The following is a 16416-nucleotide window of genomic DNA, read 5'->3' as shown; positions in this document are numbered from 1 at the left end:
CTGCTCAGCAGCAGTAAAAGACAGCTCACGCAAGAGTCTCAGGGTTCCGAGACTCAGGGGGTATTTCTGCCATTCATTATAGTGTTCTTGGCATCATTAGTGAGTAAACTGACAGTAGTTATTAAGGTTTACAAACTTAGCCAAAGCACAAAAACACAGAGAAGATGAAAAGCCACTCTGTGACAGATCATGGAGAGAACAGGCCCCCTGCAAACTGCCCCTGAGCCAGGGGTCAGGTCACTCAGAAGTAAAAGAACAGACTGTCCCTGGATGCAGGTTACATACCAGGTCCCAGAGAAACAGATCTGACAGGGCATCAACTTCACAAATGAAAAAGGAGACTCTCATGGTGTTATCCAAGTTTTTATAAAGGAAAATATAACAAATCGTGGTATTCTCCAACAGTGATCAAAAACAGATCTGACTCGAGATTACAGACAAGTAAAAAGCCAATAATGACACTCACCCAATTGAGCCCTGCATGGCATTTGCTCTGACACATGTAACAATAACACAATCCTTCTGCCGGCCCTGGAACCCATCCACGGTATCTACTTCTGCTGGCCTATTTACAAAAGACAAATATGCTTATTGAAATAAGTTAATTATTAAATATGCAGATTTATATAGTAGCACTTTTCAGTATCTTTTATCAACATACAATTCATGTAACAAAATTCACCACTTTCAAGTACAGCATTCCATGGTTTTTAGTATATTCACTATGTTGTATAACCATCACCACTATGTACTTCAACATTTCCTTCACTTGTGCCTATTAGCAGTTAATCTCGATTCTTCCCTCTCTCCAGGCCAGGCAACCACGCATCAATCTACTTTCTGTCTGGAAATTTCATATAAATGGAATCATAACATGTAGGCCTTTCCTGCTTGGCTTCTTTCACCTAGAACATATTCACGGTCCATCCCTGCCATAGCGTGTAACAGCACTGCATCCCCTCTAGCACTGAATATTTGTACAGATTCCCCATGACTTATTTATCCATTTACAACTGACGGACATCTGGGTTGTTTCCCCCTTTTGTCCATTATGGACAATGTTGCCATGAATGTTTACTACATGCTTTCGTGCTAACATTTTTTTCAGTTCTTTCAGGTATGAATCTAGGAGCGAAACTGCTGGGTTGTATGGGAATTCTATGCTTCACTTTTTTTTTTGAGAGAGAGAGAGAAAAAGAGAGAGTGCCCGCGTGAGCTCCTGCACATGAATGGTAGGAGAGGCAGAGGGAGAGACTCTCATAAAGGCTCCATGTCCAGCATGGAACCCAACTTGAGGCTCGATCCCACAACCCTGAGATCACCACCCAAGCTGAAATCAAGAGGACAAGTAACCGACAGAGCCACTCAGCCCCTATGTTTCACTTTTTGAGGAACTGCCAAACTGTTCTCCACAGTGATCTGCCATTTTACATTCTCACCAGGAGTCTGTTAGGGTTCCAACTTCCCAACATCCTTGCCCAAACTTGTTATTGTTAATGTCTTACTAGTCATTTAGGTGGGTGAAATGGGACCCTACTGTGGTTTTCATTTGCCTCTCCCTAATGACAAATGATGTGGAATGTCTTTTCATGTACTTGACCGTTTTGTTTACAACCTTTTAAGAAATGATACTCAAATCATTTGCCTATTAAAATTATTCAACTTTTTATTATTGAGTTGAGTTCTTTATATGATCCAGAGGACTCATCAGATACATGATTTGCAGGTACAGATTTTCCCGGACTTGGGATGGGGTTATATTCCAATAACCCATCAGAAGTGAAAAATATCCTAAGTCAAAAATGTAATTTACTACACTTAACCCACTGATAAACACTGTAGTTTAGCTTGGCCTACTTCCCAACAGGCTCTGAACACTTCTATCAGCCTACAGTTGGGCAGAATAATCTAATACAAAACCCCTTATAATAAAGCGATGGCCACTTCATAGAATTTATTTACTACACTGGAAGAGGTACAGAATGGTTGTCATCCTGGTCGTTTACCCTGGTGACTGAGGGGCTGACTGGGAACTGCAGCTGCTGATGGACCAGCATCGCAAGAGAGGCTCGTGCTGTATCACCAGTGCGGGAAAAGAGCCAGATTCAAAATTTGAAGTATAGCTTCTCCTGAAGGTGTACTATTTTCACACCATCGTAAAGATGAAAAATTCTAGGTCAAACCATGATAAGTTAGGAACTAGACATATAGTTTCCCATTCTGGAGGCTGTCTTCACCCTTTTTTGATGGTGTACTTGGACATACACAAATTTCTAATTTTTAGGAAGCCTAATTTACCTATTTTTTCCTTGGTAACCTGTGCTTGGGTGTTACGCTGAAAAATTATGGTCTAATGAGGTCACACAGATGTATACCTTTGTTTCGAGCTTTGTAATTTTAACTCTTAAATTCAGTGTTCTGATATACTTTTGAGTTCATTATACTCTATATGGTGTGAAACAAGAATCAAAATTTATTCTCACAGTGCCTGGGTGGCTCAGTCAGTTAAGTGTCCGACTCTTGATTTAGGCTCAGGTCATGATGTCCCAGTGGTGAGGTAGAGCCCCATGCTCAGCACTGGGCACAGAGCCTGCTCAAGATTCTCCCTCTCCCTTGGCCCGCCCCTCTCATACCCCCACTAGCGTACTATCAAAAAAAAAAAAAATTCTCTTGCATGTGGAGATCTAGTTGGCCCAGCACCATTTATATAAAGACTATTATTTACTGATTGAATGGCCTTGGCACCCTTGTTGAAAATCAACTGGCCATAAGTGAATAGGTTTATTTCTGAAATCCCAATTCTATTCTACTGGTCTACAGGTCTATCCTTAGGACAGTATCCGTTCTGATAACCAGCTTTGCGGTAAGTTTGGAAATAGGAAAGGGCGAACCCTCTAACAATATTTTTTCAAGATATTTGGGGTATCTTGCATTTCCATGTGAATTTTAAGTTAAGACTGTCCATTTCTATAAAAGAGGCAGCTGGACTGTGACAGTCACTGAATCTGTAGATCACTCTGGGGGAGTACTGCCCCCTCAACAGCATGAAGTCTTCTGATCCACAGACATAAGACTGTCTTTCCATTTACCTTGGTATTCTTTAACTTCCTTCAACAATGTTTCGTACTTTTTAATGTTTAAGTTTTATACTTCTTCACGTTTTTTCCTATTTTGTTCTTTTTGATTCCATTATATACAGAATTAAGATTTCCTTTTCAGATTGCTCGTCGTTACTGTACAAATGCAACTAATTTTTGTATACTCATCTTGCATCCTACAAGTTGGCTGAACTCATTAGAATAGTTTATGTGGATTCTTTAGGGTTTTCTATCTCTAAGGTCCTGCTAACTATGAAAAAAGATGGTTTTATTTCTTTTATAATATGGAGTTTTACTTCTTTATAATATGGATGCCTTTAATTTCTTTTTCTTGCTCAATTATTCTGCTTAGAACCTCTGATACAGTGCTGCACAGAACTGGTGGGAGCAGGTGTCCTTCCTGATCCTGGGAGGGGGGCAGCACTCTGTCTCATCATCAAGTATGATGTTAGCTGTGGGTTTTTCATAGATCCCTTTTATTAGGTTGAGGAAGTTCCTTTCTATTCCTAGTCTGTTGAGTGTTTTTATCAAGAAAGGGTGTCGGATTTAGTCCAATGCTCTTTTTATATCTACTCAGACGATCATGTGGGTTTTCTCCCTTTATTCTATTAATATGGTGCGTCACATTGATTTCTGTATGCTGAACCAACCTTGTATTCCAGATAATTCCACTAAGGTCTTGGTATATAATCCTTTTAATATGCTGCTGAATTCAGTTCCCATTATTCTGTTGAGGATTTTTACATCCATAATCATAATACGGGCCTGTAGTTTTTCTCTTCTTGTGATGTGTTTCTGTGGCTCTGGTACAGTAATATTGGCCCATGAAAGGAGTTAGAAAGTCTTCCCTCCTCTTCTATTTTTTTGGAAGAGTCTGAGAAGGATTAGTGTTAATTCTTATCTTAATGTTTGGTAGAATTCACCAGTGAAGGCTAGTCCTGGGTTTTCCTTTGCTGGGAAGTGTTTGATTACTAACTCCCATCTCTGTATTTTTTTACAGGCCTTGTTCAAATTTTCTATTTTTTCTAGAGCCAATTTTGGTAGCTTTGTATGTTCCTACGTTAAGAAATTTTTGAGTTAATGGATTTCCAATAATTAATCTTTAATTTATTGTTGACGAGTAAAAAAACATCATCTTCACCCTATACATAAAGGCACGGAAAGGATTAAACACTTTATTCTAAGTGAAAGTGTTACTTCGCAAATCTTACTAGATGAGAATTCAGATTAACCAGCCCTGGCACTGAAGGAAAAGGCCTGGAGGGTTTCTCAGTTGGCTCCATGACCAATGGCGGTGGTGAGGACACTGCGACCAGCAGGAGGTACTCTGTCCAAGGCTGGTCTGTGGGGCTGGGAGTGTGAGCGTTCCCTACCCAGCATGACCAGAGCCTTGAGTCTCCTCCTGCTATACTACCACCGACTAAGACCATTTCCTAGAGTTAGATTTCCTTTTATCCCCTCTTTCTTCTTTTTTAATTCAACAGAAATACTGGAAATATCTGTAAAAATATAGATGCCTCACCCTTTTCTATCAAACTCTTTGTCCAAATCCTTCTGAATCATCGTCTTCTGAGCCTTGTAATGGGTTATTATGCCAATGTTCCGGAAAGTAACATCCCTTCTTTTGTCTTTAATAAGTTTAATTATTTCCATTACCAGTTTTATTTCTTGAACATTTACATATGAGCTAAATAAGATGAAAAAACAAACAAACAAACACATCAAAACTAGTAGCAGCCCAACTGCTAGCTTCTGTGCTACTTTGTTTCCATTACAGCAAGAGCAGGCAGGGAGGTTTCACCTTTATTCAGTCATCTGTGCTCAAAGAAGCTGGTACAATGACCATTAATGTCCTAAACTTGAAGACCTATAACCACTCAGTGAAACAGGGAGTTGTAAGAAACAAAAGGCTCTGAAATCAACTGAAGTTTACTCACTGATCCCTGTTGTAACAGGGTTATTAGCAACAGAAAGAACAGAAGGTATTTATGATAACAAAGATATGAATAATAAAGAGCTAACACTAAGAACTATCTTCCACACACTGAGAAAAGTGCTTTAGCTGTATGATCGTCCTTCATCCCCAGCACCAGCTGTGCTGTGCGGCCAAAGGAGTGCTGTCCACACAGATTGTGCCGCAGCCCCTAGAGGTGAACAGCGTGGAATCTCACAGCGGGGTTGCATCCTTACTGGCCTCCCCACTGGCCACCTCCTGCACTCCCAGCTCATCTCCCAAACTACATGCACCCCCTCCCTTCCCTGCTGCTTTAAGAGCAACATGCACCGCACCTGAGGCAACTTTAACAGCCTCAAATACAATCTTAACTTGCGACTCACTCCACAAAAAAGCCCCCTAGCCGACTATCTCTTCCATCCCTGAAGTCTAATTTACCTTCTTTAGTCACCTCTCATGTCAATGCTCCTCTGTGACCCCCACGATGCTCTATGGCAACTGCTTCATTCTGTATCCCTAATGTCCTCTCCCCCCACCTGGGTAGCTCACCTAATACCTAATTCTTACTGAGGATGCCACCTGTCCTACAGCACTCTCAGCAAAGAGGTGACATCTGTATTTCCCTGTGCTACATGTGAGGACCTATGTTAACAAATGCTGCCTCCAAACTGTTACTCCTTTGTTTTCTCCCGAGAAGCCCTGACTCCTCTGCAGTTTCTCCTATTAGCAGTCACAACTCCTTTCTGTCCTTCACAGACCACCTGCATGTGTTACCTTAATCACAATCCCACACATCAGGTACTGCCCCCTCTGTCTCCCACCTTAATTCAAATGGATCTATACTGAGACTCACACCGCTTACCCCAGCTGTAATAAGTAATTTTCTTGGTGATAGCTTGATGATTACCCAGGTATGTCTGTCTCGCCTCTTAGATCACAAAAGCCATGCACTGGGGCCATGTCTGTCTTACTCACAGCTGTGATCTTAGCATGTACTTACTCAAGTGCTTACCATGCTAGGGATTACGATTCTCGTTATACAGTTAAGAAGAACTAAAAGGCCGAATTGTACAGAGAAAGAGATTAGTAATTTGCAATAAAAAAAAGGAAAAGCTAGTAGCCTAGGTACAGAAGAATGTGCACTAGCATTGGGCAGAGAGATGTAGAAAAAATGTTTTCCGTGTAAATATGAAAATAACTGTGGGACTATCACCAGGGATTAGAGAGAGGAGAACATACTCATTATCCCGTCTTTCTGAACCGTCTCCGACATCAAACACCAGGTAAGGTTGAAATGGCCAGTCTGATGAACACCGATTGGTTTCAGTCTGTCTACAAAAAAGCAGCCACCATTCAGAAGATAAGTTATAAGAAAATGTTTTCTTTTTCTTACTAATTTTTTGTTAGGGAGGGAGTTGGGAATAAGAAATACTTTATTTGACCAAAATGTGTTTTAGCGAAAGGTAAAAAACAAATTTTATTTCTGTTCTAGGTGAGGGAGAGTGATCTCCCTGTAACTAAAGATAACTGCAATTAAAATGTCACTCCCGATATAGTTAAGTGAGAAAAAAGCAAGACAGTCCCCAACTTAGGGGACTTAACAATTTTTCAACTTTACTATGGTACAAAGGCAATATACATTTTGGTGGAAACTGTACTTGGAATTTTGAATTTGGATCTTGCCCAGGACTAGCAACACGCAGTACCATCCTCTCACGAGATGCTGGGCAGCAGAGAGCTACTACTCCCAGTCAGCCCCACAGTCACAATGGCAACCAACCTCTACGCTGACAACTGTTCTGTCACCAACAGTACAGTACTCAATAAATTATACAAGATACCCAATACTTTATTACAAAATAGGCTTTGTATTAAATGATTTTTGCCTAACTGTAGGCTAATATAAGTGTTCTGAGCACATCTGAGTAGACGAGACTATGTTTGGTAGCTTAGGTGTATTAAATGCAATTCTGACTTATGATACGTTTAGTGGGACATAACTCCGCCGTTAAGTCAAAAAAGATCTGTACTATGCAGAGTATGGTGTGATGCTTTTTTTCAAAAATTTAGAAAGTGAAAAAGTAAAAAAAGATATGCATAGTACAAGGACTGGAAATAGATATACCAAGATGTTACCAGTGATTATTTCTGGGTAGCATAAATAAGGGCAATGTTCTCTTCTTTTTTATCTGCATTTGCTAAAATCAACATGGCTTTTGTAATTAGGAAAAATTATTAAACCTTTGATTTATGCTTTTTATGACAAAACATAAGAACACAGTAAAATAACTATTCTTCCCAAGCACCTAAGCCTACAAATCAAATAAGCTAATGAGCAATGAATGGAACTCACCTATTTGTTTTCAAGCTTCTGTTATAAACATAATTAGAGGGGAAGAGACATATGTCTGGATGCATCCTGTACTGAACAGTCAACTGTAAAACAGGCAGCCTGCCGATCATATTGTGCTCCACATTGTCTTCTAGCAGCTTGTAGAAGCGTGCCATCATTGATTGGTCATAGCCATATTCCTGTGCTTTCTGCAAAGGGACAGAATAACAATTTCCAAGCATCTGTCTATACTTTTCCCACTATTATAAAAACAGTGACTGAGCTCTAATATGTAAACAGCGAGGTTTAAGGTTTAAGTGAAAACAGCAACATAAGATGACCAACAACCACAGATTCAGATCAAGATGTTTCTGACTTCAGGCCTTGAAAAGCCATGTAGCATGACTATACAAGTTTATTTACAAAACCCACATACTGATCATGTGATCTGGGGGGCTTGGCTGGCTCAGTTGGTAGAGCATGCAACCCTTGATCTCAGGGTTGTGAGTTCAAGCCTCATGTTGAGCATGGCACCTACTTCCTTTAAAGAAGGAAGGAAAAAAAGGAAAAGGAAAAGGAAAAGATGTGACCTTGTAATGGCCATAAGCAAAGCTATTTTAATGCTAACAGAGGTCACCTAAAAGAACCAATGATAAAAGAAACAACTGCAATACAGATTTTAACAATTATTTCTAAGGTATTCTCTCACAAATGGAAATATTGGCTGTCATTGTACACAAGACTTTTTATTTTTATTTTTTAAGGTTTTGTTTATTTATTCATGAGAGATGCAGAGAGAGAGAGAGAGAGAGAGAGAGAGAGAGAGGCAGAGACACAGGCAGAGGGAGAAACAGACTCCATGCAGGAAGCCTGACGCAGGACTTGATCCTGGGTCTCCTGGATCACGCCCTGGGCTGAAGGCGGTGCTAAACAGCTGAGCCACCCAGACTGCCCACACACAAGCCTTTTTAAAAGACCAATCTCCTCATTCATCCATCCATCCAATATACATTGAGCACCTAAAATTTGGGGTGCTGAGACTGCTAAGGTGAATGAGATCAAGTGCCACAGAATTTCCAGTGGGCGGGACAGACAACTGACAGTAATTACTAAGTTGATTTCATAAACCCATTAATGAGTTGATCTGAAAAATCAGTGACCTAAAAGACAAATGAGGAGACAGTTTTAAGCTGTACCCAGGGATATATTTTTCAATGTCAACATCATACAAATATTCAAAAAGTATTACGGTCTTAAATAATCTAGAAGCAAATGTGCACTGAAAAATGCCCTAAGACAATGGATATGCGCTCTTCACACGTGATGCTGCAAGACACGTGTGAAGTTTGAAAAACCTATTTCACAAATAATGAGTGAGCGGAGGAAAAAGGCATTACTTCCTAAATCATAGGTTGTTTCTATATGTGATTTTAAAGAGGTTTGTGTAAGTAAAAAAAAGTATTATTAGTAGACGTTCAACAATTTTATCTACATCCTCAGAAGTTGATCTGTTCATAAGTTAGCTAAAACCTATTTTGAATCTTCTCTCTTGAGGAAAAGAAAAGGGTATAGTTCCACTTGTAGAAAAAAACTGAGTTTATCCTACAGAATAACACAGATTCCTATGTTTCTGTCAAGGAAGGATATTCCTGATCTATTTACTGACTGGAAAAAAGACAACTTGGTACAGAATGCTTCTGCTCCCTTTAAAGCAAACCTTACATATATATACAACCACACACAAGTCTTACAACAACCACACACAAGTCTTACAGCCACCTGATATACCATAACTTAGTGACTTATTTACTTCTGTTACCCCATAGATGCAAACTCCATAAGGGCAAGGATTTTTCCTGTTTTCCTCACCTTCTTAACATCAGCACCTAAAACAGTACTTGAATTAGGCTTGGCACTCAATGAATACTGAGAGAAAGAAATAAATAAACAAACACACGCCCAGCAAAATCTGTTAAAATACTCACTGAACTGTTCACAGTAATTCTCCTTAGAAACAGGTAGACAGAAAAGCATGTTGAGAAAATTAACTCTGTAACTGTTTTCTAATTTTTTCTCATAAGCCTATATTGCTTCTGTAGTAAAAATAAAAAGCCCAAACAGATTTTTCTCATTTTTGCTGCTTTTATCAATCACCATAGAAGGCAGTAAAGTTGGGGCCCATCAACAATCCCTTTTCAGTACATGCTGAGGTCCTGGGAGAAATCAGTAAATTTGTGAAATGCTGTGTTATTTACTTTTTATTAAAATAAAAGAAATGCAATACTGAGTTGGTTCTTCATTATTTTCCATGAACAAAATCACCTGCAGCTTTTCCCTACTGACACAGCTCTCCACTCAGAGACAAGTGTGCTTCTAGGACAACGCCCTAGCACAATCACACACGTGTGCTCAGATGTGAGGGACCACACAATCATTTTCAGTAACTGAAGTCAAAACACAGTAATGACAACAATACCCACTTGCTTTCATTCCCCAACTGAACAGAAATGCTGTTAAATGATCTGTCCTCTGGTTGTTAATGCATCCATTATTCTGTATGTATTAGTGAAATATACAACTATTATTAAATTCGGAGCCATGGTCTACACCTATTCAGATTACCCAAAACAACTACTAAGTCCCATTCTGGTATGCATTTCAATGAGCCTCTAAGAGCCTGTGAGATAACAGAGAGGAGCAGGCCACAGCAGAGATGCTGGCTGGTCCTTCCCACATGCGGGGCTCATTGCTCCTTTTCTTTTCCTGAAGCTGCACTTCCAGAGGATGGGAGAGGCAAGGCGTTTTTTTTTTTTTTCTTCTTCTACGACAAGACACAGAACTCTAAAACTGGAAATGTACTCTAAAAGTACATTTAAAGTACTCTTTAAAATGTTTTCCTCAAATTTGCATACATTTAAATATAAATCAGGAGGTTAGGAAACGTAAAATTTTTATTACTGTTTTGGTGTTTGTGTTACTAAAATGGACTGGATACAGCCCTTAAAATTTAAATCACATGCTGCCTTTCCCAAAGAAAAAGCCCAACACACACACACGGAACATGGTCGTTCTCATCTTCTGGTCCCTGACGCTCACACTGCTCAGGTCACACATGCACATAAGCACAATCAGGAACAAAGGGACATTTTCACAGACCTTTACTATTAAAATTCAAACAGTGGTTCTCTTTTCTTAGCCATTCCCTACCTTTCCCTCCAAGTAAGAGGTGATGATCCAAGAAAAGCCTCCTCCAAACACAAGAACAAAAAAGGCTCTTCTACTTTAAAGTGGTATGAATGTGAAACTAACTTACCATAGAAATGACGGTGGGAGGGAGCTGTTTAGGATCTCCTACGAGGATGAGCTTGTTACAACGATGGATGAGCGGAGTCAGAGTCTCAACCTCACAAGACTGACCGGCCTTAGGAAAAAAGTATAGAATGAGAAAGTATTCTTAATCATCTTTGCTGTTTCTTTATCCATGTACACTTTATCTAATTTACAAAAGTTGGAACATTCAGACAAGTATCACATTTTCTCCTCCTGCCTTGAGTATCAAAAATAAGGATTTCTGAGTGTATTTGTCATGATGAGCACCAAGTGATTAAAATAACTTAAAAATGAGAAATGAGAAAAATGATAAAAAAAAATAAGGACTTTTTTTTAGTTAGAAAATAAAATAGCAACAACAGAAACACTCTAAACAATCAGAAAGAACCACCGCACTTGTGCCATTAAGTCAGCACCACTTGGGTGCCATGACCACTTGGGAACCAGCCATGAGCAGGAAGGAGTGTAATGCCCCAAGCTCTGTTCTTTGTTCCTGCTGGGCACATGCCCAAGTGAACTGCGGGGCTGTGTGTCCCTCTCTATCTGCTACCCCCTTTCTTCCTCGTTCCCTGTAGGCCTCATCATCTGCAAGACTCAAGCTTTCCTTCTATGACATTTTCTTCAATTATTTTATCACTTCCAAGCTTTCTGTTCTTTGGTTTTGGTGAAACTGGATCTTGGATTGATCCTCTGTATCTCATTTTCCGTGTCTTTTCTCTTCTGGCTCTACATTCTGGCAAACGGCTAGTGCCCAACAAATGTCTGCTCAGTGAATGAACTACGAATAAAGGATGTTAACTAAAAATATTGTGGCTTGGGGCTGTCCAAAGTTATATTAAAACTGCTTCAAAAGGGAACCAGAGCTATTCCAAGCAGAAGCGAGATACTTCTTGGGAAGGATCTGCTGGGAATAATCAGGCATCCTTAAGACTATAATCCCAATTCTGGAAAAGCCATTTTAACTGTGGGGGGCCATCAGCAGCATGTTTCAACCTCAGAGACTACACATACATGACAGCAGGTAAAAGCTAGTTGCAAAGGCCTCTGCTCTCCCTATCTTGGGAGGAGCATGGTTCCCCCAGACTCGCTCTCACAGTACCATCCAAGTCATACGGCCAACTACCTACTGACCTCATCGACAATGACACAACTGAAGGGGACACCCCCTTGCCCACGAAAAGCAGACTCAAGCAGTAAACCACCACTCGTGCTCAATGTGCAGCAGATAACATGGGACTCTAAGATGATGATGCTCTGTGTTTTTTGTGGGCGTCCTTGAACCTAAGACAACAAAGAAAGGTTAATCGATATTTAGCTACATAGAAATTCAATTATGATAGGCCTATTTTTACTATAAAATGTCCACCATTTATTATGCAAAGATATTTAGGCAAGTGCTGAGGGGAAACCTCAAGTCTAGAGAATGGCAGAAACCCCTCGAGAGAATGCTGCTCTGCTCTACAGTCTAAGCTCAGAACAGGATTTTAGCACACTAGGAAAAATAAATTCAGGCTTGATTTGGTCAAAGCAAATTACAATTCTTACAGCAGATGTATGTAGGCAGGTATCAGAATGCGTAGAGATAGTTGTGAAGCAATTATCTGAGTTAAACTAGGGTCAAAACTCAGCTTGAACATATATTTTTCTGTTTTTAAGTATATAATATTCTTTCTTTTACAATAGCTTGTACCAACAACAATGCTGTGAAAATGAGGAGCACTCTGCCTGCACAATAGGAAGACTACCTCGGTCTATCCCTGCCACACAGATACCATCATTGGCACCAGACAGTGCAAGTCCCTCTAACGTCCAAGCTAATAAACCAGTGTTATTATCAGAGATTCTATGAGCCTGCTGGTTCATCCCCATGCATTTGTTCAACCACAGACTTGGACCCCCAAGCACGTGTGTAAGCTTCAGGGAGACGGTGGCAACTGTGGCGCTCCCAGGAGCACCGTGAGAGCATGGTCATATATATACCTTTCCTCTCAGCCATCAACTGAGGGAAACTGACAAGTACAATTAATTCTTTTTTTTCTTTTTAAGATTTTATTTTTTCATGAGAGACACAGAGACACAGGCAGAGAGAGAAGCAGGCTCCATTCAGGGAGCCCGATGTGGGACTCAATCCCCGAACTCCAGGATCAGCCCTGAGCCGAAGGCAGACGCTCAACCGCTGAGCCACCCAGGCGTCCCAACTACAATTAATTCAATGGCCTACAGAACAAGGTGATGAGCAGCAAACTTGCCACAATATATGCAAATACAGACTTCATCCTTAAATTTGAGAAGATTTTTTTTTTTTTTTTTTTTTTTTTTTTTTTTAAAGATTTTATTTATTTATTCATGATAGTCACAGAGAGAGAGAGAGGCAGAGAGACACAGGCAGAGGGAGAAGCAGGCTCCATGCACCGGGAGCCCGACGTGGGATTCGATCCCGGGTCTCCAGGATCGCGCCCTGGGCCAAAGGCAGGCGCCAAACCGCTGCGCCACCCAGGGATCCCTAAATTTGAGAAGATTAATCTCGGGCTCAGATTAATTTTAATAAAAACCTTTCCACATAATTTTTTATTTAAATGAATAAACAACTAATGGAAATATGGATTAAGTTCAACTATATTTATTCAGCTCTATTGGGAAGGCTAACAAATACATTCAAGAGAAAAATCTCAGCTTAAAAATACTAATACTGTTACCAGCTGCTATATATAACCTGTTCTCCCTGACCCCCACTGGTTTATTAGGGCTGCAATCTGGTGATGAGGATATACATCTGACTCTTCCCAGCTTTGATTAATCTAAATCTTGTTCCTTTTTTTTTTTTTTTTTTTTAAGAATTTTAAGTTCTATGCCCAACGTGGGGCTCAAACTCATAACCCCAAGATCGAGTCACATGCTCCACCGACTGAGCCAGCCAGGTGCCCCGTGGTACTTTTATATCCAAAGAATACTAGGGAAGATGTGACACATGCTACAGATTCTTACAATCAAAAACAAATGTAAGTTTATGCTTTCAGCTAAGAATTGTAAAACACTTAGTTTGTACTTTCTTATGCAAAATCCCTAGCCACTGTCACTCTACTTGAATCCAGACATGTGATCTTCCTTTCCTTCTTTTTTTGTGTGTGTGTCCCTGGGTGGGCACAAATTTTATTTTCTTTTTGATAGGGAAAACACCTTCAAATCTACTTTCACTAACTATTCATCTGATGATAATTATCATAATGCACTTTTTAGTGGTGGGGCCATGAGGAGCACATACAAGGGAGTTTAATACTTACCCAGACCTAGAAAAGAACAAGGTATTTTAAAATCACCTCTTTCTCAGAAATCTCAGGTGATGGTAAGAATTATTAGGCTGAAGCAAAAAAAGCAAATGTACACGTACATAACTGTACCATTTTCTCTACTTTAACATTTAAAAAAGTTTTTCATAATAAACATTTTAAATGCAATTGAGAAAAGCCCATCAGTTGTGTGAAATAATTCATAATAAAGAGAAAGAGAGAAAAGCCTGGAAAATGCTACAGGTGAACCACTTACCTCCTTAATTTTGGAAGCTAGTTCCTGCCTCTCTTTTGAAACTTTCGCAATTTTTTCATCTAATTCTTGCCTCTGGAAAAGGTTAGAGTAGAATCATTAAAGTTAAACCGATCATTTTAAAAAGCTTTCCAGTTGACTGCCTTGCATTCAAGTGACACTACAATCTGCCCAACAGACATGCTATTCACTCAGTTCCTTCTCTCTTCACCAACAGAGCCCTGACACCCATGCTGTGCTGCTCCCACACTACCCTGTGGTACTGAAACCTCACATCCATCTTGTCTGGCCAAGCAGCCTACAGAGACCTTCCTTGGACACCAGCCCTCACAGAAACACAGGCCCCAGGCAGGAAAGCAGCCACAGTCCCAGCAAATGGAAGATCCAACAGGACTCCCCAGTTGCCCTCATGACCAGCAGTCTTCCCTGCCTCTGGCACCTGTGTGCCTTATGCATCCCCATGTAGCTTATCAAAACCCCACTCTTGTGGTCTGAGTTGACCAATCCAGCCCTAGCCCAGAACCCCCAAAGCACCCCACCCACAGATCCCTAACAAAGATGTGTGCCCCAGATCCTGCCTCTCTGCACTCTGCCTTGACCTCCTTGTGTGGCCCCTTGAGGCAGGACGAGTACTTCCTCCAGAACCTATGAGTAATAAACTTTTAATTCCCATTTCTCTGTGGGGTGCCAGACCACAGAGAAATTAAGCATTAATTTGATAAACCCTTAACCCCGTACAAGATTCCATTCTGTCCAGTGTCCCCCATGTGTGCTATTCTGTCTAAGCAGTCCAACCCCTGGGACTCATTTCTCTATGAATTTTTGGGTGCTTCAAATAGGTTATTAATCACATCCCAGTCACTCCTCTAGCCACAGTGATGGGCATATAACACAGGCCTGGTAAACTATGGTTCACATTTCCTTAAACAGGGATTAGACCTGTACACCCAGGGACTAGTCAAACTCCTTCCATGGAACTGATGAATGGGTAGTGTGGAAAGCAACCCCTTCCATCCCTATGGGTTTTCTTTTCTTTCTTTAAGATTTATTTGAGAGAAAGAGTGCCTGCCTGCACAGTCAGGGGGGTGGGGAGAGGAGGAAGAGAAGCAGACTCCCTGCTGAGCATGGAGCCCAACTCGGAGCTCAATCCCACAACCGTGAGATCATGACTTGAGCCAAAATCAAAAGTTGGATGCTCAATCCCACAACCGTGAGATCATGACTTGAGCCAGAATCAAAAGTTGGATGCTTAACCAACTGAGCCACCCAGGCACCCTTCCCAAGGGTTTTCTAAGCTGGGGTGGTGGTACCCAGAATGGTGGCACTTGTCTTTTCCAAGATGAGAAATGTCTAACACACAGAAAAACAAATCAAAGAATGGAGAAATGACATCATCTGAGCCTCTGGATCCAGGTACACAGGTACACTTAATCACTCCCAGAGCTCCTAGGTATATGAGTCCATGAATTCCCTCTTTGTCTAACTTGGGTTTAACTTGCAACTAAAAGATATCTAATAAATTCGCTACAGCTTTAATATAAGGCAGGCAACAGCAAACTACAGGCTGTGGGCCAAATTCAGCTCACCATTTGTTTTTATAAATAAAGTTTTATTGGAACATAGCCACATCCATTTGTTTATGTATTATCTATCACTACTTTTATGCTACCACAGCAGAATTGAGTAGTTGAAACAGAGTAAACTTTGGCCTGCAAAGTCTAAGTTATTTATTACCTTTCCTTTTTAGAAAAAGTCTGTTAATCCCTAATATAAGGCAATGATAAAACAATGAGATCAAATACTCATCAGTAGCTTGTGTTCTTATCAACTATTAAAAAATATTCACCAAGAAATGTTTAGATACCTGTATTTCCCTTCCACCTCGGCATAAAGCACGTTGGCGGGAAAGTTCATCAAGTTGACGATCCAGAAATTCCTTTCTTCTGTGCATCTCCTGAACATGAGAGGGTAAGTCTTTTTCTTAAATAAAATAAAATAAAAAATTATGATTTGAGAATTCTGACAAATACATAAATAAGCATACACAATGAAAAGAAAAACTAGGTCTCAAAGCAAGACTATTTCATCAATTGTCTCCAAAGTACCTTTAATGCCCAAGACTTTACTTATCACGTAAAAGGAATTAGAAGTAATGTTACTAT

General features: G+C 40.3%; 1 protein-coding gene across 14 annotated transcripts in view; it reads right to left on the bottom strand.

Moving 5' to 3' along the window:
* SETX (senataxin) overlaps positions 1-16416 on the bottom strand; it is an 80937-nt gene that overhangs the window by 7735 nt on the left and 56786 nt on the right. For 9 of the 14 annotated variants that reach the window (XM_025475577.3, XM_025475580.3, XM_049114949.1 and 6 more), the window contains 8 exons: positions 16119-16234; positions 14258-14329; positions 11846-11995; positions 10698-10805; positions 7406-7593; positions 6292-6384; positions 4621-4785; positions 467-565 (listed from right to left, as the gene is read on the bottom strand). In XM_025475577.3, the coding sequence (XP_025331362.1) occupies positions 467-565; positions 4621-4785; positions 6292-6384; positions 7406-7593; positions 10698-10805; positions 11846-11995; positions 14258-14329; positions 16119-16234 (991 nt within the window). Of the gene's footprint in view, positions 1-466; positions 566-4620; positions 4786-6291; positions 6385-7405; positions 7594-10697; positions 10806-11845; positions 11996-14257; positions 14330-16118; positions 16235-16416 lie in introns of those variants that run through there. The other 5 variants (XR_003147003.3, XR_003147002.3, XM_025475585.3 and 2 more) reach the window with 3 other exon arrangements.

The sequence above is a fragment of the Canis lupus genome, chromosome 9 (assembly GCF_003254725.2).
Source record: "Canis lupus dingo isolate Sandy chromosome 9, ASM325472v2, whole genome shotgun sequence".
In the NCBI taxonomy this organism is placed as follows: domain Eukaryota; kingdom Metazoa; phylum Chordata; class Mammalia; order Carnivora; family Canidae; genus Canis; species Canis lupus.
The sequence above is the reverse complement of the archived record's forward strand: the minus strand, read 5'-3'. Positions and strand labels throughout refer to the sequence as shown.